General features: G+C 50.7%; 1 protein-coding gene across 3 annotated transcripts in view; it reads left to right on the top strand.

Annotated features, from left to right (window-relative positions):
- Window positions 1-24,131, top strand: part of POLA1 (DNA polymerase alpha 1, catalytic subunit) — a 513,667-nt gene that overhangs the window by 117,338 nt on the left and 372,198 nt on the right. For all 3 annotated transcript variants that reach the window (XM_075335453.1, XM_075335456.1, XM_075335455.1), the window contains exons 12-15: window positions 7-123; window positions 9,221-9,295; window positions 11,090-11,228; window positions 15,568-15,722. In XM_075335453.1, the coding sequence (XP_075191568.1) occupies window positions 7-123; window positions 9,221-9,295; window positions 11,090-11,228; window positions 15,568-15,722 (486 nt within the window). The remainder of the gene's footprint in view (window positions 1-6; window positions 124-9,220; window positions 9,296-11,089; window positions 11,229-15,567; window positions 15,723-24,131) is intronic.

Raw genomic sequence — 24,131 nt, forward strand, 5'->3', positions numbered from 1 at the left:
TTAAAGAGAATTCAACTGCCATCTGGGAAAGACACTGGTGTTCCTGTAACCATGATGAATGTTTACCAGGAGTTTAATGAAAGCATTGCTGATAAATATAAGATCATGAAATTCAAGTCCAAGGTATGTCTAACTAATATGATCTGCTCGTTAGATGGGTTTTCTGCTTTCAGCTTTGTCCAAAATCCTCCTTTTTATTAAAAATAATCAAATGATCTGTTACCTCTCCGGTCCAGAGTGACATCACCTGATTGATTACAGATTGCAGAGACGACATCACATCTGTACGATTGCAGCTGACCGTTAGTCTCAGCGGCTCTGCTGTTGCACATGGCACAAGCAGCTGAACCCTTTTATTGGTTTTGCCGCGGTTGATGTGATGTCATCATTATAGTCTTCAAACAATCACTGGAACAGCGACAGAAAAGCAGTGCTGGACTCCAGAAGGGGGAGTATGGCTAATTTAGTTTTTTTTTTTTTTAAGATGGGGATGAGGATTTTGGACAAAAAGTTGAAAGTGTGAAAACCCCTTTAAGACCATATTCGTTCAATTTATTGTGTTTCTATTATATTTGCGCTTCACTTAAATTGTAAGGTAATAAAATCACTACAGATTAATTCATTTTGATAGTGAGGGTTTATGGAGGACTTAAGTGAATATTCAGCATGTCAGGCAAAAAGTACCGTATTTTTCGCTTTATAAGACGCACCGGATTATAAGACGCACCCCCAAATTTGGTGAAGGAATAGAGAATTTTTTTTAATAAATGGGGTCCGTCTAATAATGCCAGTGTCTGTCTAACAAATCATATAGAGTATATGTCCCTCATAGCCCCCATCCTAAAATTAGCCCCCTTAATCTGGATATGGCCACCTTATATTGAATATAGCCCCCTTGGGCTGGCACACGTCCCCCAGTGATGCAACATGTCCCCTATGGCTGGCACGCTGCCCCCTGTGGCTGGCACAAACTGGCCCCCTGTGGCTGGCACACACGCTGCCCCCTGTGGCTGGCACACACGCTGCCCCCTGTGGCTGTCACACACGCTGCCCCCTGTGGCTGTCACACACGCTGCCCCCTGTGGCTGTCACACACGCTGCCCCCTGTGGCTGGCACACACGCTGCCCCCTGTGGCTGGCACACACGCTGCCCCCTGTGGCTGGCACACACGCTGCCCCCTGTGGCTGGCACACACCCTGGCCCCTGTGGCTGGCACACACCCTGGCCCCTGTGGCTGGCACACACCCTGGCCCCTGTGGCTGGCACACACCCTGGCCCCTGTGGCTGGCACACACCCTGGCCCCTGTGGCTGGCACACACGCTGCCCCCTGTGGCTGTCACACACGCAGCCCCCTGTGGCTGTCACACACGCAGCCCCCTGTGGCTGTCACACACGCTGCCCCCTGTGGCTGTCACACACGCTGCCCCCTGTGGCTGTCACACACGCTGCCCCCTGTGGCTGTCACACACGCTGCCCCCTGTGGCTGTCACACACGCTGCCCCCTGTGGCTGTCACACACGCTGCCCCTTGTGGCTGTCACACACGCTGCCCCCTGTGGCTGTCACACACGCTGCCCCCTGTGGCTGGCACACACGCTGCCCCCTGTGGCTGGCACACACGCTGCCCCCTGTGGCTGGCACACACGCTGCCCCCTGTGGCTGGCACACACGCTGGCCCCTGTGGCTGGCACACACGCTGGCCCCTGTGGCTGGCACACACGCTGGCCCCTGTGGCCGGCACACACGCTGGCCCCTGTGGCTGGCACACTTGCTGGCCCCTGTGGCTGGCACACACCCTGGCCCCTGTGGCTGGCACACACCCTGGCCCCTGTGGCTGGCACACACCCTGGCCCCTGTGGCTGGCACACACGCTGGCCCCTGTGGCTGGCACACACCCTGGCCCCTGTGGCTGGCACACACGCTGCCCCCTGTGGCTGTCACACACGCTGCCCCCTGTGGCTGTCACACACGCAGCCCCCTGTGGCTGTCACACACGCAGCCCCCTGTGGCTGTCACACACGCAGCCCCCTGTGGCTGTCACACACGCTGCCCCCTGTGGCTGTCACACACGCTGCCCCCTGTGGCTGTCACACACGCTGCCCCCTGTGGCTGTCACACACGCTGCCCCCTGTGGCTGTCACACACGCTGCCCCCTGTGGCTGTCACACACGCTGCCCCCTGTGGCTGTCACACACGCTGCCCCCTGTGGCTGTCACACACGCTGCCCCCTGTGGCTGTCACACACGCTGCCCCCTGTGGCTGTCACACACGCTGCCCCCTGTGGCTGTCACACACGCTGCCCCCTGTGGCTGGCACACACGCTGGCCCCTGTGGCTGGCACACACGCTGGCCCCTGTGGCCGGCACACACGCTGGCCCCTGTGGCCGGCACACACGCTGGCCCCTGTGGCCGGCACACACGCTGGCCCCTGTGGCTGGCACACTTGCTGGCCCCTGTGGCTGGCACACACCCTGGCCCCTGTGGCTAGCACACACCCTGGCCCCTGTGGCTGGCACACACGCTGGCCCCTGTGGCTGGCACACACCCTGGCCCCTGTGGCTGGCACACACGCTGCCCCCTGTGGCTGGCACACACGCTGGCCCCTGTGGCTGGCACACACGCTGGCCCCTGTGGCTGGCACACACGCTGGCCCCTGTGGCCGGCACACACGCTGGCCCCTGTGGCTGGCACACTTGCTGGCCCCTGTGGCTGGCACACACCCTGGCCCCTGTGGCTGGCACACACCCTGGCCCCTGTGGCTGGCACACACGCTGCCCCCTGTGGCTGTCACACACGCAGCCCCCTGTGGCTGTCACACACGCTGCCCCCTGTGGCTGTCACACACGCAGCCCCCTGTGGCTGTCACACACGCAGCCCCCTGTGGCTGTCACACACGCAGCCCCCTGTGGCTGTCACACACGCAGCCCCCTGTGGCTGTCACACACGCAGCCCCCTGTGGCTGTCACACACGCTGCCCCCTGTGGCTGTCACACACGCTGCCCCCTGTGGCTGTCACACACGCTGCCCCCTGTGGCTGTCACACACGCTGCCCCCTGTGGCTGTCACACACGCTGCCCCCTGTGGCTGTCACACACGCTGCCCCCTGTGGCTGTCACACACGCTGCCCCCTGTGGCTGTCACACACGCTGCCCCCTGTGGCTGGCACACACGCTGCCCCCTGTGGCTGGCACACACGCTGCCCCCTGTGGCTGGCACACACGCTGCCCCCTGTGGCTGGCACACACGCTGCCCCCTGTGGCTGGCACACACGCTGCCCCCTGTGGCTGGCACACACGCTGCCCCCTGTGGCTGGCACACACGCTGCCCCCTGTGGCTGGCACACACGCAGCCCCCTGTGGCTGTCACACACGCAGCCCCCTGTGGCTGTCACACACGCAGCCCCCTGTGGCTGTCACACACGCAGCCCCCTGTGGCTGTCACACACGCTGCCCCCTGTGGCTGTCACACACGCTGCCCCCTGTGGCTGTCACACACGCTGCCCCCTGTGGCTGGCACACACGCTGCCCCCTGTGGCTGTCACACACGCTGCCCCCTGTGGCTGGCACACACGCTGCCCCCTGTGGCTGGCACACACGCTGCCCCCTGTGGCTGGCACACACGCTGCCCCCTGTGGCTGGCACACACGCTGCCCCCTGTGGCTGTCACACACGCTGCCCCCTGTGGCTGTCACACACGCTGCCCCCTGTGGCTGTCACACACGCTGCCCCCTGTGGCTGTCACACACGCTGCCCCCTGTGGCTGTCACACACGCTGCCCCCTGTGGCTGTCACACACGCTGCCCCCTGTGGCTGTCACACACGCTGCCCCCTGTGGCTGTCACACACGCTGCCCCCTGTGGCTGTCACACACGCTGCCCCCTGTGGCTGTCACACACGCTGCCCCCTGTGGCTGTCACACACGCTGCCCTCTGTGGCTGGCACACACGCTGGCCCCTGTGGCTGGCACAAACTGGCCCCCTGTGGCTGGCACACATGCTACCCCCTGTGGTTGTCACACACGCTGCCCCCTGTGGCTGTCACACACGCTGCCCCCTGTGGCTGTCACACACGCTGCCCTCTGTGGCTGGCACACACGCTGGCCCCTGTGGCTGGCACAAACTGGCCCCCTGTGGCTGGCACACACGCTGCCCCCTGTGGCTGGCACACACCCTGGCCCCTGTGGCTGGCACACACCCTGGCCCCTGTGGCCGGCACACACGCAGCCCCTTGTGGCTGTCACACACGCAGCCCCCTGTGGCTGTCACACACGCTGCCCCCTGTGGCCGGCACACACGCAGCCCCCTGTGGCTGTCACACACGCTGCCCCCTGTGGCTGTCACACACGCTGCCCCCTGTGGCTGTCACACACGCTGCCCCCTGTGGCTGGCACACACGCTGGCCCCTGTGGCTGGCACACACGCTGCCCCATGCTGCTGCTTTTAGTAAAATAAACTCTTTCCTTACCTTCTCCAGCGCTGTGCTCCCTCGTGTACCCCTCCTCAGGGTTGAACTCCGGCCTCCTGCATTTCCTGGTTCACAGTCCCTGTCATGTGATCGGCACAGCAGTGTGTTATCTCTGCATGCCTGATCATAGCGGCAGGAGGGAGATGGCAGATGCTGGAGGAGGTGAGTAACGAGTTTATTATTTTACTATGGGTAGCAGCATGGGGGCCATAGATAATACAGGGGGAGGGGGCATTTGTGAGCAAAGGGAAGCACGGGCAGATATAATATGCACAGCTCCCCCAGCCCATCACCGCGGTGCAATTTCAGCACCACAGGGGTGGACAGCAGCTGTGCATATTATATGAGCGGGTGCAGGAGATCAAACGCTGCCGCCCTCAGCTTCACAAGTCTATACCAGCCTCCACCAGCTCCCCCAGCACCGCTCCAGAGCGGCCCCACCTCCCCTGGACCCTGCAGTATATAATCCGTATATTCGGTTTATAAGACGCACCCCCTACTTTCCCCCAAAATTTGGGGGAACAAAAGTGCGTCTTATAAAGCGAAAAATACGGTATTTGTTTTTCTCTGGGCTCACTGACTTGTGTTACATTGGCACATCATTGTGACATGCTGGTGTGCTGTCTGTTTTTTTTTTTTTTTTTCCCTCCTAGCCCCATACACACATCAGTTGTAGAACGGATCTGTGATGTAGTGATTGTCATACTCTTATCTATTCTGTAAAATAAGATTCAGCCATTAAAGTCTGTTGGGACACATAAAATGGATGAAGCACAGAAGTCCTACTTGGTGCTTCAGTGTCGAAACGAAGTATCATTTATTTTTCACTAATTACTTATAAAGAGCAAGTAGATCAATAAAAGTTCAGTCTACGTGGTTCTCAGGTTTTAAAAAATGGATGTGAAAATAACTAATGACACAGACTATTCATGGCAGCTATACAATAGGATAAAAAAAGAGTTGCACACAAATCACAATATATATGGTAATGATGAAAAGAAAAACTGCTATGGGAATACTAGACTGAAAAATACAATGAACTATCTGAAAAAAGTGAAAAAACATGAAAAATGGAATATGCATAACTGCTATGAATAATAGGAATATGAGATGTTTAGCCACTGTATTGATCAATGCAAAAGAGCCCCAAACCAATGCCAAGGTAATCTCTATTTTGGGGTCCCTAGGTGAGGTTATATACAGTTAGGTCCAGAAATATTTGGACAGTGACACAAGTTTTGTTATTTTAGCTGTTTACAAAAACATGTTCAGAAATACAATTATATATATATAATATGGGCTGAAAGTGCACACTCCCAGCTGCAATATGAGAGTTTTCACATCCAAATCGGAGAAAGGGTTTAGGAATCATAGCTCTGTAATGCATAGCCTCCTCTTTTTCAAGGGACCAAAAGTAATTGGACAAGGGACTCTAAGGGCTGCAATTAACTCTGAAGGCGTCTCCCTCGTTAACCTGTAATCAATGAAGTAGTTAAAAGGTCTGAGGTTGATTACAGGTGTGTGGTTTTGCATTTGGAAGCTGTTGCTGTGACCAGACAACATGCGGTCTAAGGAACTCTCAATTGAGGTGAAGCAGAACATCCTGAGGCTGAAAAAAAAGAAAAAATCCATCAGAGAGATAGCAGACATGCTTGGAGTAGCAAAATCAACAGTCGGGTACATTCTGAGAAAAAAGGAATTGACTGGTGAGCTTGGGAACTCAAAAAGGCCTGGGCGTCCACGGATGACAACAGTGGTGGATGATCGCCGCATACTTTCTTTGGTGAAGAAGAACCCGTTCACAACATCAACTGAAGTCCAGAACACTCTCAGTGAAGTAGGTGTATCTGTCTCTAAGTCAACAGTAAAGAGAATACTCCATGAAAGTAAATACAAAGGGTTCACATCTAGATGCAAACCATTCATCAATTCCAAAAATAGACAGGCCAGAGTTAAATTTGCTGAAAAACACCTCATGAAGCCAGCTCAGTTCTGGAAAAGTATTCTATGGACAGATGAGACAAAGATCAACCTGTACCAGAATGATGGGAAGAAAAAAGTTTGGAGAAGAAAGGGAACGGCACATGATCCAAGACACACCACATCCTCTGTAAAACATGGTGGAGGCAACGTGATGGCATGGGCATGCATGGCTTTCAATGGCACTGGGTCACTTGTGTTTATTGATGACATAACAGCAGACAAGAGTAGCCGGATAAATTCTGAAGTGTACCAGGATATACTTTCAGCCCAGATTCAGCCAAATGCCGCAAAGTTGATCGGACGGCGCTTCATAGTACAGATGGACAATGACCCCAAGCATACAGCCAAAGCTACCCAGGAGTTCATGAGTGCAAAAAAGTGGAACATTCTGCAATGGCCAAGTCAATCACCAGATCTTAACCCAATTGAGCATGCATTTCACTTGCTCAAATCCAGACTTAAGACGGAAAGACCCACAAACAAGCAAGACCTGAAGGCTGCGGCTGTAAAGGCCTGGCAAAGCATTAAGAAGGAGGAAACCCAGCGTTTGGTGATGTCCATGGGTTCCAGACTTAAGGCAGTGATTGCCTCCAAAGGATTTGCAACAAAATATTGAAAATAAAAATATTTTGTTTGGGTTTGGTTTTTTTGTCCAATTACTTTTGACCTCCTAAAATGTGGAGTGTTTGTAAAGAAATGTGTACAATTCCTACAATTTCTATCAGATATTTTTGTTCAAACCTTCAAATTAAACGTTACAATCTGCACTTGAATTCTGTTGTAGAGATTTCATTTCAAATCCAATGTGGTGGCATGCAGAGCCCAACTCGCGAAAATTGTGTCACTGTCCAAATATTTCTGGACCTAACTGTATAGGCCAGGGACTCCAAAAATAGAGACCTACCTGCCTGATCTGCCCCGGGCGAAGATTTGTCTCATCAGTATTCTGCACCTGGGTTACCCCCACCTTTATCATAAGGGTCCGGCTGCATCCTGCGAGTGCATTTGCTATTTTGACCTGTGTTGGCTGGTGTCTTTTGGTGATTTTTTTTCTGCTCTGCTCCGATGATGCAGCGTTTCTATCTGTCGTCTCACTTCGGGGAGCTGGCTGTGAATCGGCATGATGGCTGTAGAGACGCCCCATCAACAGAGCAGACTGGAAGAGATGATGCTGCTGTGTTGACAAGCGTTAAGATGCAGGGTAATCACTGGCTCGGTTGGCAGAGATTTTTGTCTGAGCAAAACAGGCAGAGAGTTAGCAACTACCTACCTCTTACTTAGCCCTATACACAAAAATAAAAAAAGTCGTAGTTAACCTCTTAAACAGCCCTGGTCTTAGAGATTAAAAAGACTTGGTGGCCTTACTTGGTCCTTTCGTGATACATTGTGTCCACACGTGAGTATTTTGACCATATAATTTTTATGGATATTTTGTAACTCAAGTTGTAAACTTAAATGCTTATTGGATGAAGCATGTCAGGTGATGTGTAATGAAGGAGAGTGTGGCCCGTACATATCTGCACCCTTTATCAAGGTGTATAGAATTATTGGGCAACTTGTTTTCCTCAAGCAAAATGGGCCAAAAAATAGCTTTAAATGACTCTGAAAAGTCAAAACTTATGTCTTTGTGAGAGTTATATAGCATTTTGAATTGCTGAGATATTGGGGCGAGATCACAGAAACATCAAAAGTTTTGTTGCAAATAATCAACAGGGTCACAAAAACGTGACAAGAAAAAAAAAGATGCACATTAATTGCCAAAGATGTGAGTATAATCCGAACGTGAAGTGACCAGGAGCCAGTTATCCTCCAGTGCTGTCATGTTCCAGATATTCCAGTGTTCAGTGCTCAGAGACATGGCCAAGGTGAGGGAGGCTGAAACCGACCACCAGAACAAGATGGGGCCGTGGTTGGATCAGTGAAGGGCATAGACTTCCATTTCTACTCTAGCTGCTAGCAATTGCGGTACTACTATACTATTAGACTTTTGGTACTACTATACTATTAGACTTTTCCTGTTTGAAGATGGAGTCAAAATCAACTCCCAAACCTACTGCCAGTTTTTAGAAGACATTTTTCAGAAGACGGGCCAGATGGATGAGCCCATGGCTGGATCGGTAACTGGCACAGACCTCCACTTTGACTGAGACAAAGAGGAGCTATTTGGACCTTTCCAAGTTGTAGATGGTAGATGGACTCGAAATCAATTCCCAATACTACTGCCAGTTAGAAGAGAGTTTCTTCAAGCAATGGTACAGGAGAAAATCTGCATCTTTCAAGAAAACCATCATTTTATGAAGGAACGTACTCCATCGCCAGCTTGGAAGTATTCCACTGTTTGGCTGCCAGTAAAGGCCTTGAAAGCATTGTACCCCCAACAAAGTACATTTTAATCAATAATAAGTTTCACAATTGTATGTATGCTATGTACTGTGTAACGTCTGAATCTGACCATGCAGGAATATGGTCTGATCATACCACTGCTGAGTCGGGGGAGGATGCAAAAGAGTATAAAGACATTACAGCACGGAATCACAGCATTAGTTTCTGTGTGGTAAAACGTTTATAAACAGGCAGGGAAATGTTTTACATCACAGAAGGGAAAAAATCCAAACCTGTAGACTTCAAGTACCGTAGTTTACAGATGAGTGGACTAACACTTCTTCTTGGCTCAAAATTACATATTTATGGCATGTCTCAGGCCCTCATTAATGTGCATCATATTGTAATATTTTGTGATTTGTATACCTTTTTTTTATATCCTGCCTTTTAGAAAGTGGAAAAGAATTATGCTTTTGAGATTCCAGATGTCCCTGCCAGCTCAGAGTATCTTGAAGTTCGATATTCTGTAAGTATTATATTTCTAAATAAAATGCCAGCAACACAGCACGTTTTCGCGATCGCATGGGGATATTTAGATATATTCTGGACTGTTTTGTGACTTAAATGTTTTTTTTTACTTTGAGTGCAGCCCCACCTCCCATTTTAAAGCTTTAGAACTTTTTCCATTTGACCCTTAGTAAATATGTTTGCAATTAAGTTACCATATTTTTCATTTGATAACATGCACTGGATTACAGGACGAACTCTAAATTTAGAGATTAAAAAGGTAAAAAAAGAAAAAGTGGTCCATGTTACACTCCAGTGGTGTCTTACTGGAGAGGGGCGGCAGTGATGATGGAGCAGGGTCACAGGAGGCGGTGGGGGGGTGCTGGAGTAGGGCGTTGCTAGCTGCGGTGGGGGCAGCTGTGGATGCTGCGTGGAGCAGGGAGGTGCGGCGGGTGTCGCTGATGCTCTGTCGGCGGTGTGGGCTTCAAAGAAATGGCGCCCCCCCTGTCGGCATGTGTGCAGATTGACCTCTCAGCTCACTGACAAGCTGAGACCTCATCCGCGCATGCGCCACCTCTCGGCGCCATTTTCCTTAAGTCTGCTGCTGAGATCAATGGGCCGGAGACAGTGCGTGTGCAGATGAGATCTTGAACCGAGGGCTCCCGCCGCACCGCCCTGCTCCACACAGCCCCCTCTGCAGCCAGCAGAGCCCCGCACTGCCGACAGAGCATCTCTCCCGCCGCACTGCCCTGCTCCACACAGCCCTCACCGCAGCCAGCACAGCTCCACACTGCCGACAGAGCATCTCACCTGCCGCACCACCCTGCTCCACACAGCCCCCACTGCAGCCAGCATAGACGCGCACTGCCGACAGAGCATCTCACCTGCCGCACCACCCTGCTCCACACAGCCCCCACCGCAGCCAGCACAGCCCCACACTGCCGACAGAGCATCTCACCTGCCGCACCACCCTGCTCCACACAGCCCCCACCACAGCCAGCATAGACGCGCACTGCCGACAGAGCATCTCACCTGCCGCACTGCCCTGCTCCACACAGCCCCCACTGCAGCCAACACAGCCCCGCACTGCCGACAGAGCATCTCACCTGCCGCACCACCCTGCTCCACACAGCCCCCACCGCAGCCAGCATAGACGCGCACTGCCGACAGAGCATCTCACCTGCCGCACCACCCTGCTCCACACAGCCCCCACCGCAGCCAGCATAGACGCGCACTGCCGACAGAGCATCTCACCTGCCGCACCACCCTGCTCCACACAGCCCCCATCGGAGCCAGAACAGCCTCCACCACAGCACCCTTTCTCCACCTCCCGATAAGCTACATTCGGATTTTAAGATGCACCCTTCATTTTCCTCCCAAATTTTGTTGAGGAAAATTGTCTCTTGTAATCAGAAAAATACGTCATCTCAGAATGTAATCTTTCCAGTTCATATAACTTAGTAGCAAATGCTTCTGTACTTGCACAAAAAATGTGAATAGAATCTATCGATGTTCAGTTTGTCTGGGGGCAGAATCCAAAAGTTACTCAGATTTCTTAATATTTTTCCATTTTAAGTTTGAGCCAATCTTATTTTTAAAGGAGATTAACAATTATTATTCTGTATGTAGTGTATGCAGACACAAATTACCACACCTAATTTTCTACACGTTGAAAGTAACTACTTCAGGCAGGGGGTGAGTGAGCTTCTAGCTGAGAAGAAAAATAGAAATTGGCTGTGATTGTTGGACATACAGTTTCTGCACTAATTGTTTCCTTTGAATAAATGTATTTTCTGATATGTTTGGTTTGCAGGCAGACTTGCCCCAACTTCCTCAAGACCTAAAGGGAGAAACATTTTCACATGTCTTTGGAACAAATACATCAAGCCTGGAGCTTTTCTTACTTAGCCGGAAGATAAAAGGGCCCAGCTGGCTGGAGATAAAGAGCCCACGTAAATATACTGATTCTTTCTGCAAATTTCTCATGTGTTTTTATATATACATTTGCTTGACCTTGAGATCTCGGCAGGTATTTCGCCTACTTACTGCATTTGGAAGGGGTCTAAGTGCCAAAGGAAAGGATTAAAAGGGTTGTTTTTTTTCTATTGCAAGCTTATTTTTATTTAATTTTGTACAGCTTTATTCATAATTATGTGTGGCAGGGTATCTATTTTGGCTTTATCCTTCCTTATTTGTGTAATTTTAACATTTAAATCATCTTTACTTTCAAACGCTTTTTTCCAGTTTTAAAATTGTATTCAAATGCACATAGCTTATTATGTGCCATGATGTATTATGTTGTTTAATGTAGGATATACACACTTGTGGAATGCTTAAAGGGGGTTTCCTGCTAAATAATCTGGAGCAAGTAGAGAGCTGCCTGACTGCTAATTTCAGTAGATGATCCAGCCCCCTTCTTTCTGTAAAATGGAGCGGGGGCAGGCCTAGCTGTCGAAATTAGCACGCAGCCAGCCCCCTTCACTCACTGCTGTGCTTATGGGCCAACACTGGACCATAGGAGAACCTGCTGGGGTCTGCAATTGAGTACTTTATGCAGTGATGGTGGCAGCTTAGCTAACTAGTCAGGTGAATATAACTGTGAGGATTATGCTGAAATGATGAGAATTATGACAGTTATTCATGTCAGTCAGCTTCTCCGTGATGTCACCCCCTCCCTTCCTGCTGCTTGAAGACCCAGCAAATGTAAAACTCAAGGTGTCAAAATCCAAGTAGGCCAGGTCTTGATCCAGCACACCCCCAGCGGAGTGAATTGCCCTACACAGGAGGTGGGAGGGGAGCTTCAGGTTTATAACCTAACTTCAGTCAGAATCCCACAGCCTTTCGGTGCGTTAGAAAAGTTTCATTATTGGGGAGTGCGTCGCCCAAACAAATTAGATAGGAATATGAAAATGTGCCTGAGGGCCAGACGCACATAACACACATTTTGGCAAAATTGTATGATGTGCGTAGCTCTCAGTAATTTAGTAACTGGCCACAGGAAGCCTGCAGGACTCTCATGTTTCCCATCAAAACGGAGATCAATTCACTACAACAAAAATGAGAGTCATATCTTCCGTGTGAGAAGCTCAGGGGCAGAGTTATGAACAAAAATGGGAAATACATACTTTCCCGGGGTAGGTAGAAGACCAGCTCAGCGAGGTCACCAGGTGGGAGGGGACATAGATTGTAGCCAGTTTGATAAACACAGTACAGACATGTTTGGATGTTCTTCGGGCGGTCTCGTGTGGTCAACGTGGGGGAAGATCCAGGAACCGTGTAGCCACACAGCGCCCCCCTGTGTCCGCTAGGGAATAAGGTAATTGATACAACTGATATCTGCCTGTGATCCAGAACTTACCTATATATATATATATATATATATACATATATATATATATATATATATATATATATATATATATATCTCTATCTATCTATCTATATATATATATATATATATATATATATATGTATATATAAATATATATATATGAAAATATATATAATATAACATATTTCTGTAAATCCCTATTGTATATTTTGTAGTATCTAGTGTGCCCTTAAGGCGATTAAATATATATAATTTAATCTTGGGCTGTTCTGTTATCTCGATCCTGAATTCACATCTGTGGGCTCGGCGTAATAGTTATCGTAATCGATTGGTGGCAGCAGACTTTATGCCTAGGATCCTTGTGGGGAATTCAGTGAGATCTGGGGAGGATTAGATCTATCCCGCCCGCAGGAGTCGGGGGAATATATACCTTACTCTCACCGGGAACCCTTCAATCATCGGCATAGTAGAATAGCGGCCTCCTTGCTTATTGTCGGGCAATTCCATAATTCGCCTGACTATAAGAGGGGCGCTAGAGAGCGAGTCACGTGCTCTGTCTGGTGGAAAGGGGGGGTGTAATGTCAACTTCCTCCCCCTTTTTCTGACAATAACATTAGACCTAAAACAGAAGAATCTAGATAACTTGGCAATGCAGTCTTATTTAAAACTATTTCACACATATGTGTATCAGAACCTGAGATGGCTGTGATGTACGGACTGGATGCAGATTTCTTGATCTGAACTCACCGAATGACTAGTGATGAGCGAGCAATACCATGCTTGGGTCATAGTACTCCTAACAAGCACCTGAACATGGTAGTGGTCATTTATCTCTACTTACTATGCAATGATCGCTAACGACTAGTGATGAGCGAGCATTACCATGCTCGGGAGGTCGGTATTCGTAACAAGCAGTCGGATGCTCGAACGTGGCTCGTCTCGTGTACCGAGTATAATGGAAGGAAATGGCGAAACGGAAGCATTTTTCTGGGAAGATCTTCATGGAAAAATGCTCAAGTTCCCCATTGACTTCCATTATACTCTGTACATGAGATGAGCCCCATCCGAGTGCTTGTTACAAGTACCGAGCACCCAAGCATTGTAGTGCTTGCTCATCACTACTTATTATGCAATGATCACTAACGACATTGTTAGTGTTTATTCAGCAAAATAAGCTTTAATTGTAAGACTATGTGCCCACAGGGAAAGTGTCCTGCAGATATATCCGCAGGACATATTCCGCAGGAGCTTCAAGAAATCCGCAGCACAACTTTTGTCTGTGTACATGCTGCGGTTTTATTGCAGAATGTCCTGCGGATATGCTGCGGTCATTCTGCATTGAGGATACAGTACCATGGCTTCGGCACTGCATCCTCAATGCAGAACAAGTGCTGAGTGATCGGGGGGTTCATACTTACCTCCATCACGCAGCACTTCACTTTCCGGCCGTGTCTGCACTGTGGGCGGGCCTGAACTAGCTCTGGCTGTCACATGATCGGAACTCATGCAGGCCCCGCCCACCACCACCTCCTTCCTGCTCCTGGCTCCACCGCACTCCTCTGCATTGGAGGAAGTGACTCCGGTGTCTGCTATCAAGACAGGTAAGTATAGGATCCTGCGGAGAAATGCGCAGGAATAATTCACATGCTGCAGATTTTTCCACAGGGAAATTTGCATTATTTCCGCTGCGGAAAAAAACGCAGCATGGGCACAACAGTTCCAAAATGCCATAGAAATGGGTGGGGACTCGCTGTACTGCGAATTTTGGAAAAATCTGCGGAAGTTCCGTGAAAAAATCGCGGCAAATTCCGCAAATTTTCCGCAGCGTGTGCACACAGCCTAAGACTGACCTTGACCTATTCAAGTTAAATTATGTCTATAGTTTAATATTGTCATTGTTAGGCCTTTTAGGTAACTTTTTTTGGGCCCCTTGTGTGTTTTCAGAATTGTTTTTCTTTCATTCATTTTCATTTCATTCATTCATCTTTGCGGACTATTTTTTTTTGTTGCTACTATCAAATGAAAGAAAATCCCCTACCAAATAAGTGTTAGAAAAAGCCATCAAAATACCGTAAAAAAATAATGAATTTGGTGTTTTCTGAAAAAATGCAGTGTATTAACCCACCATGACACAAATCTGCATAACACTGCAATATTTGCTCTATCCAATCCTCCTTCATAGGGAATTTGTCAGATTGTTTTTGCTATGTAATCTGCGAATAGCATAACGTAGGAGCAAAGACCCTGATTCCAGAGATGTATCACTTACTGGTCTGCTCAGTGTATTTTCTTTGCTGCCGAGCGCTGAATGTTGAGCTCTGTTCATCCCGCAACACTAGTGGCTTTCTGTGTACACTGTGCATAGGCAGCAAGCTGCTAATCAGTTGTGGAGGCAGGAGGACATCATGGTGCTAGAAGACAACTAGTTCTTCAGTGATGATCTCTGGCTGATATAGTGATTTTTATTTAAACAGTTACAAGCGGTCCAGTAAGTGACACATCGCTGGAATCAGGGTCTCTGCCCCTATATCATTGTGCTTTCAGATTAAATAGAAAAAAAACCTACTGGCAGATATTAAAACAACAATAGACATTTATGGTGTGTCCATGATACGCCACTAAGATGGGGAGAGCTGACGTTCCATATGGTTTCCCCTCCTTATTACCATGTTATGCTATGATCTAATCATTGGCATCCACATATCTATTGGAGGTTTTATCATATTTTATGGATAATCCATTAATATCTTTAAAGAATGATATCCCATAAAGGGTCTGGGATGCTGAGACAGCAAAATACTGTATGTACAGTTTATTGTAGACCGCATTGATGGCACCTTTGGTTCCTATGGTGTGCCCTCCTTTCTTTTTGCTATTACAATAGAGCTGCCTGTTATACTCCTTGTATTCACTGGACGCCGGCACCTGATGTTTATCAGCATTTGTATGTTTCTTATTAGAACTGAACAGCCAGCCTATTAGCTGGTGCAAAGTGGAAGCCCTGGTGCCCAAGCCTGATCTGGTGACTGTTGGGAAACACCTGCCCCCTCCTCCAATTGTTGTTTTGTCTCTCAGCATGAAGACTGTTCAGAATGCAAAGACCCATCAAAATGAGGTACGGCGTCTACATTGATTTTGTAATTGCTCATTTTGGCTATCTGTGATGGTCGTGAGTGTTACATATGTATGATTTTCTAATGCTAGTGTTGGAGATACACGGCTTGGAGACTACAAACGGCTGATATGTGCGATATGTGCTTGGTAAAGCGTTTACTGGAGTTTTCTTTGTCGCTCCATTGGGAGACCCAGACAATTAGGTGTATAGCTTCTGCCTCCGGAGGCCACACAAAGTATTACACTTTTAAAAAAGTGTAACCCCTCCCCTCTGCCTATACACCCTCCCGTGGATCACGGGCTCCTCAGTTGTTTTATGCTTTGTGTGGAAGGAAGCACACATCCACTCATAGAAAAAAAAAAAAAGATTTCTCATACATAGTATGACGGATGGAAGAAAAGAGGTCCCCTATGGGGACCCCGGCATGCTCCCTTCTCACCCCACTATGTCGGCGGTGTTGTTAAGGTTGAGGTACCCATTGCGGGTACAAAGGCTGGAGCCACATGCCGTCTTCTTCACCATCCCTTATGCGGCTTCTGGGAGAAGTGGGAGCCTCACCGGTCATTCACCTGCTGAGACCGTGCTCCATCCGCAGCCCCTGCTGGACCGGAGCGTTTTGATCCCCAGGGACCGGGCCCTGCACCTTCAAGGTACTCTGTGTCCCCATGGGGGGACGGTACGGGGAGAGAGGTCGCCTTTCTCCCCAGTAGCGCCGTCCGTTGTTTTTTCATCGGACTTCCGCGCCGGCCGTGCCTGCTTGTCGGGCACGGCCTTAAATTTAGTCCCCGGCTAGTCGCGAAAAATCCCGCCCCGGGCCTGCTTGTCAGGGGTAAGGGCGGGATTACCGACAGAGGGCTGGAGCATCTTTGCATGTCTCCCCTCCCCTCTCATTGACCACTATGGGGCCTCCAGATTCCCGCCTTTTGCCGGCGCCGCCCATGGCTCCACTCCCCCCTTGAGAGCTCCGGCGGCCATGTTTGGCATTCTGCCGGTGTATGCTGCAGCTGCACAGCTCTACAGCTCCGGGGGACCCACGACAGGGAATCTGGAGGACACCAGCGGTTGGTAAGCCACACCGGTCACCCGGTGCTGGTTCCTTTAGGGTGCCGTGATATATATATATATATATATATATATATATATATATATATATATATATATATATATATATATATATATATATATATATATATATATATATATTCGGAACGGCTGTATAACCCTTTCCCATATACCCTCAGTGGTCGCTCTCCTAAGGGACACTTATTGCTTACAGCATGTCGTCCACAAGGAGCAAAGCCCCTAAGGCACAGGTTTTTTTTCGCAGCCTGTACCTCTTGTGGGGCTATGTTGCCTGCGGGATCCACCTACCCTCACTGTGATCAATGCTCGACTCCTGCCACGCTTGCTCAGCCGGAGCCTAGGGCACTTGTGGGCCCCTCGGCTCATGTAGATCCCCCTGCTCCTCCTGAGCAGGCTGCAGGGACAGAGTCACCGTCATTGGACTCTTTCGCGGAGAAACTCTCTCAGTCACTTTCTCAATCCATTGCACAGTCTATGGACAAATGGTCATCTAAGCTCCTTGAGGCATTGCAGTCCAGACCGGGCTCTTCACAGGCCCCGGCCCCTGTTAGTTTGTCTCCTCCAGGGCCTTCTCGGTCCGCGCCGCAGCGCGCTCCCAGGATAGCCCCTAGGTCCCAGGCGGAGGACTCCTGCCCGGATCGCAGTCCCAGACCGGCTAAGCGGAGCGGTCCCGGACAAGCGTTTTGCTAAAAGGCACTCTGACACGCGTTATCCCTTTCCACCTGAAGTCGTTAAGGGCTGGGCACACTCACCCAAGGTGGATCCGCCAGTCTCTAGATTGGCTGCTAGGTCCGTTGTGTCTGTTGCCGATGGCTCATCCCTGAAGGATGCCACTGACAGACAGATAGAGCTCTTGGTGAAGTCTATTTATGAGGCCACGGGCGCGTCTTTTGCCCCGGCCTTTGCGGCTGTCTGGGCTCTCCAAGCAATCTCGGCATGTCTGACTGAGAATAATGCTGTCACGCGGAATTCTGCTCCGCATGTGTCTTCCTTGACCTCTCAGGCATCAGCATTTTCGTCCTACGCCATGAACGCCGTCCTGGACTCTGCTAGCCGTACGGCTTTGGCATCCGCTAACTCCGTGGCAGTCCGCAGGGCCATGTGGCTGCGCGAATGGAAAGCAGACTCTGCTTCCAAAAGGTTCTTAACTGGTTTGCCTTTTTCTGGCGAACGTTTGTTTGGCGAACGGTTGGATGAGATTATTAAGGAATCCTCGGGAAAGGACTCCTCCTTACCCCAGTCCAAACCTAAGAGACCTCAGCAGAGAAAAATCCAATCGAGGTTTCGGTCCTTTCGTCCCTCCGCCAAGCCCCAATCCTCTTCGTCCAACCGGCCGGAGAAAGGCCAGAGGAACTCCTATGCGTGGCGGTCCAAGTCACGCCCCCAAAAGGCCGCAGGAGGCACTGCCTCCAAGACTGCCTCCTCATGACTCTCGGCCTCATCTGGCCACATCCTCGGTCGGTGGCAGGCTCTCCCGCTTTGGCGACGCCTGGTGGCCACACGTTCAAGACCGATGGGTGAGAGACATTCTGTCTCATGGTTACAGGATAGAGTTCAGCTCTCGACCTACGGCTCGTTTTTTTCAGAACCTCCCCACCCCCCGCACAGGCCGACGCACTTTTTCAGGTGGTGGACGCTCTAAAGATGGAAGGAGTTGTGATTCCCGTTCCCCTTCAGGAACGTGGTCGCGGATTTTACTCCAACTTGTTCATGGTGCCAAAAAAGGACGGGTCATTCCGTCCCGTTCTAGACCTCAAGCTGCTCAACAGACATGTGAGAACCAGACGGTTTCGGATGGATTCTCTCCGCTCGGTCATCGCCTCGATGTCACAAGGAGACTTCCTAGCATCGATCGACATCAAGGATGCTTATCTCCATGTGCCGATCGCACCCGAACATCAACGTTTCCTGCGTTTCGCCATCGGGGACGAACACCTCCAGTTCGTCGCATTGCCCTTCGGCCTGGCGACAGCCCCACGGGTCTTCACCAAAGTCATGGCATCCGTCGTGGCGGTCCTGCACTCTCAGGGCCACTCGGTGATCCCATACTTTGACGATCTCCTAGTCAGGGCCCCTTCTCGGGTGGCGTGTCAACGAAGTCTTACCGTCACTCTGGCGACTCTCCAGCAGTTCGGGTGGATCATCAATTTCCCGAAATCCAAGTTGACGTCGACCCAATCACTGACTTACCTCGGGATGGAGTTTCATACCCTTCCAGCGTTAGTCAAGCTACCGCGGGACAAACAGCTTTCTCTGCAGGCGGGGGTGCAGTCACTTCTTCGGAGTCAGTCACACCCCTTAAGGCGCGCCTCATGCACTTCCTGGGGAAGATGGTTGCAGCTATGGAGGCAGTGCCGTTCGCGCAATTCCATCTACGGCCACTCCAATGGGACATTCTTAGCAAATGGGACAAGAATTCGGCTTCCCTCGACAAGAACATCTCTCTTTCACTTGCAACCAAAACATCACTTCAGTGGTGGCTCCTACCCACATCTCTTTCTCGGGGAAAATCCTTCCTCCCCCCAACCTGGGCCGTGGTCACCACGGACGCGAGCCTGTCAGGTTGGGGAGCGGTTTTTCTCCACCACAGGGCTCAAGGAACCTGGACTCCTATAGAATCATCCCTTCAGATCAATATTCTGGAGATAAGGGCAGTATATCTAGCCCTATTGGCTTTCCATCGGGGGCTGGAGGGCAGGCAGATCCGAATCCAGACGGACAACGCCACTGCCGTCGCCTACATCAACCACCAAGGCGGCACTCGCAGTCGTCAAGCCTTCCAGGAAGTCGGGCGGATTCTGCAGTGGGTGGAAGTCACAGGCTCCACCATCTCCGCAGTTCACATCCCGGGCGTGGAAAACTGGGAAGCAGATTTTCTCAGTCGTCAGGGCATGGACGCGGGGGAATGGTCTCTTCATCCAGACGTGTTTCGAGAGATCTGTCGCCGCTGGGGAACGCCGGACGTCGATCTCATGGCGTCACGACACAACAACAAGGTCCCGGCCTTCATGGCACGGTCTCAGGATCACAGAGCTCTGGCAGCGGACGCTCTGGTCCAGGATTGGTCGCAGTTTCGACTGCCATATGTGTTTCCCCCTCTGGCGATGCTGCCCAGAGTAATACGCAAGATCCGGTCCGACTGCCGTCACGCCATTCTCGTCGCTCCAGACTGGCCGAGGCGGTCGTGGTATCCGGATCTGTGGCATCTCACGGTGGGTCAATCGTAGGCGCTTCCAGACCGCCCAGACTTGCTGTCACAAGGGCCGTTTTTCCATCTGAATTCTGTGGCCCTCAACCTGACTGTGTGGCCATTGAGTCCTGGCTCCTAGCGTCTTCAGGGTTATCTCAGGATGTCATTGCCACCATGAGACAAGCCAGGAAGCCTACGTCCGCCAAAATCTATTACAGGTCTTGGCAAATCTTCTTATCCTGGTGCTCTGGTAACGGTTTTCCTCCATGGCCGTTTGCTTTACCCACATTTCTTTCATTCCTACAATCTGGAATGGACAAGGGTTTGTCCCTCGGCTCTCTCAAGAGCCAAGTGTCGGCGCTCTCCGTGTTTTTTCAAAAGCGTCTAGCCAGGCTTCCGCAGGTCCACACGTTCCTGCAGGGGGTTTGCCACATGGTCCCACCTTACAAACGTCCGTTGGAACCTTGGGATCTTAACAGGGTTCTGACGGCTCTTCAAAAGCCGCCTTTTGAGTCGCTGCGGGATGTCTCTCTCTCCCGTCTTTCTCAGAAGGTGGCCTTCCTGGTGGCGGTCACATCACTTCGGAGAGTGTCTGAGCTTGCAGCGCTGTCATGCAAAGCCCCCTTCCTGGTTTTTCACCAGGATAAGGTGGTTCTGCGTCCTGTCCCGGAATTTCTTCCTAAGGTGGTATCCCCTTTTCATCTAAATCAGGATATCTCCTTGCCTTCCTTTTGCCCTAATCCAATTCACCAGTGTGAAAAGGATTTGCACTCTTTGGATCTAGTGAGAGCACTCCGGTTCTACGTGTCTCGCACGGCGCCCTTGCGCCGTTTAGACGCGCTCTTTGTCCTTGTCGCTGGCCAGCGTAAGGGCTCTCAGGCCTCCAAGTCAACCTCGGCTCGGTGGATCAAGGAACCGATTCTCGAGGCCTACCGTTCTTCTGGGCTTCCACTTCCTTCAGGGTTGAAAGCCCATTCTACCAGAGCCGTAGGTGCGTCCTGGGCTTTGCGGCACCGGGCGACGGCTCAGCAGGTGTGTCAGGCAGCTACGTGGTCTAGTCTGCACACTTTCACGAAGCACTATCAAGTGCATGCTTATGCTTCGGCAGACGCCAGTCTAGGTAGGCGAGTCCTCCAGGCGGCGGTTGCCCACCTGTAAGAGGGGGCCGTTTTCGGCTCCTTTTATTGAGGTATTCTTTTACCCACCCAGGGACTGCTCTTGGACGTCCCAATTGTCTGGGTCTCCCAATGGAGCGACAAAGAAAAAGGGAATTTTGTTTACTTACCGTAAATTCCTTTTCTTCTAGCTCCTATTGGGAGACCCAGCACCCACCCCTGTGCCCTTCGGGCTGGTTGTTCTTTTGTGTACACATGTTGTTGATGTTGATTTGTTCTTATGGTTCATGGTCTTCAGTTCTCCGAACATCCTTCGGATTGAATTTACCCTAGACCAATTTATAAGTTTTCTCCTTCCTGCTTTTGCACCAAAACTGAGGAGCCCGTGATCCACGGGAGGGTGTATAGGCAGAGGGGAGGGGTTACACTTTTTTAAAAGTGTAATACTTTGTGTGGCCTCCGGAGGCAGAAGCTATACACCCAATTGTCTGGGTCTCCCAATAGGAGCTAGAAGAAAAGGAATTTACGGTAAGTAAACAAAATTCCCTTTTTTTGTAAGCTCAGGAGATGTCAGTCTACGTTACCCTAGATATAACCATCATGGTTATTAAAGTTAACACAGTAGGTTACATAGTTTTATAGTTTTAAGGTTGAAAAGAAGATGTAGAGGAATCATGTTCAGCCTGTAACATGATCCAGGGGAAGGCAAAAACCCCATGAGACACATAATTAATAATAATAAATAATAATTTTATTTATTTATATAGCACTATTAGTTCCAAAGCCCCACCCCAGTGTCCAGCCGCACCCTCTGCCCGCCCCCTGCACACACATTCCCTGTCAGTATATTCTGCCCCAGCACTGACCTCTCATCACTACAGGGCAGGACACTACACGGCAGATCACTACAGGGCAGGACACTGCATGGCAGCGCACTACAGGACAGGACACTACAGGGCAGCACATTACAGGACACTACAGGACAGGACACTACAGGGCAGCACATTACATGACACAACAGGACAGGACACTACAGGGCAGCACATTACAGGACACTACAGGACAGGAAACTGCAGGGCAGCACATTACAGGACACTACAGGACAGGACACTACAGGGCAGCACATTACAGGACACTACAGGACAGGACACTACAGGGCAGCACATTACAGGACACTACAGGGCAGGACACTGCAGGGCAGCGCACTACAGGACACTACAGGGCAGCACACTACACGGCAGATCACTACAGGACACTACAGGGCAGGACACTACAGGGCAGGACACTACAGGGCACTACAGGGCAGGACACTACAGGACACTACAGGGCAGGACACTACAGGACACTACAGGGCAGGACACTACAGGGCACTACAGGGCAGCACACTACAGGGCAGGACACTACAGGACACTACAGGGCAGGACACTGCAGGGCAGCGCACTGCAGGGCAGCGCACTACAGGACACTACAGGACACTACAGGACACTACAGGGCAGCACACTACACGGCAGATCACTACAGGACACTACAGGGCAGCACACTACAGGGCAGGAATTTACAGGGCAGGACACTACAGGACACTACAGGGCAGCACACTACAGGGCAGGACACTACAGGGCAGAACACTACAGGACACTACAGGGCAGCGCACTACAGGGCCTACAGGGCAGGAATTTACAGGACACTACAGGGCAGGACACTACAGGACACTACAGGGCAGCACACTACAGGGCACTACAGGGCAGCACACTACAGGGCAGCACACTACAGGGCACTACAGGGCAGGACACTACAGGGCAGCGCACTACACTACAGCATTGCAAATAACAGCCCAACATCAGGCTCTGCACCCCACACCACATCGGGCTCTGCACCCCACACCACATCAGGCTCTGCACCGCATACACACACATCGGGCTGTGCACCGCATACACAAACATACATTCATACACACACACACACACACACACACACACACACACACACACATCGGGCTGTGCACCGCATACACACACATACATACACACGCATACACACACACATCGAGCTGTGCACCACACACACACACACCACCCCATAGGGAGTACATACTCACCCGTCATCGGTCCCCGCCGCTCCTGCACGTTCGCGCGCTGTCTGTGCTCTAGACATATCAGCACAGTGGTGACGTCAACGCTGTGCTGAAGAGAGCTCAGACAGCGTGCAAGATCAGAAGCAGCGCTGCGCTGCTTCTCATCAGCACTTTCAAATGTACCGGCATCGGTGATCTGTGATGCCGGTATATTTGAATGTGTGATCCTGAGCAGGTGGGCCGGTGCTGGAGCTGACACCACGGCAGCCGCCGCCAGGCCCCGCCGCCAGGTCACGGACCCCCACAGCAGTGCAGGGGGAGGTGCGGGGGAATGTGTGGGAGGGTGCAGGGAAGGGGGCGGGGCTCATCGCACTGTACCCGCCCAGCAGGGAGGCGACATGCTGTTTCCACATTTGCATGTCAACATGGTCCTGCCCATGTTGACATGAAATGACCGGAAACAGCAAAATCGCGGCAGGAGCCGTCACATGACCGCTCTGAGCCGGGGGAGAGGGGCTGACAGCAGGGCAGGTAAGTGGTCTCTATCTACTTACCTGCCCCAATGTAGCCCAATAGGGAAATAATAAAAAAAAGCAAATTAAGCCGGATAACCCCTTTAATGAATTGGCCATGTCCTCTTCATGTGGCAGAGAGCTCTATAATGTCACTGCTCTTACTGTAAAGAATATCTGTGATGATAGAGAATTATTCTTTCCTCTAGACTTGGAGGACATCCCCTTGTCTGTCAATGTATGCCTATGTGTAAAAAGATCATTATACAGAACTATATACAGTCCCTGTATATACAGTATTGATTTCTTCAGTGACCTGCCTCCCATGAGCTGTTAGTCAGTCACAGAAGGTGGTCAGGGAACGGGGAGGCAGGGCAGGAGAGCTGCAAGTGCAGTGCCCTATCTGAAGTACTTGCAGCTTATTTGTATATGAATTTA

This window comes from Anomaloglossus baeobatrachus, chromosome 2, assembly GCF_048569485.1.
Source record: "Anomaloglossus baeobatrachus isolate aAnoBae1 chromosome 2, aAnoBae1.hap1, whole genome shotgun sequence".
Lineage (NCBI taxonomy): Eukaryota > Metazoa > Chordata > Amphibia > Anura > Aromobatidae > Anomaloglossus > Anomaloglossus baeobatrachus.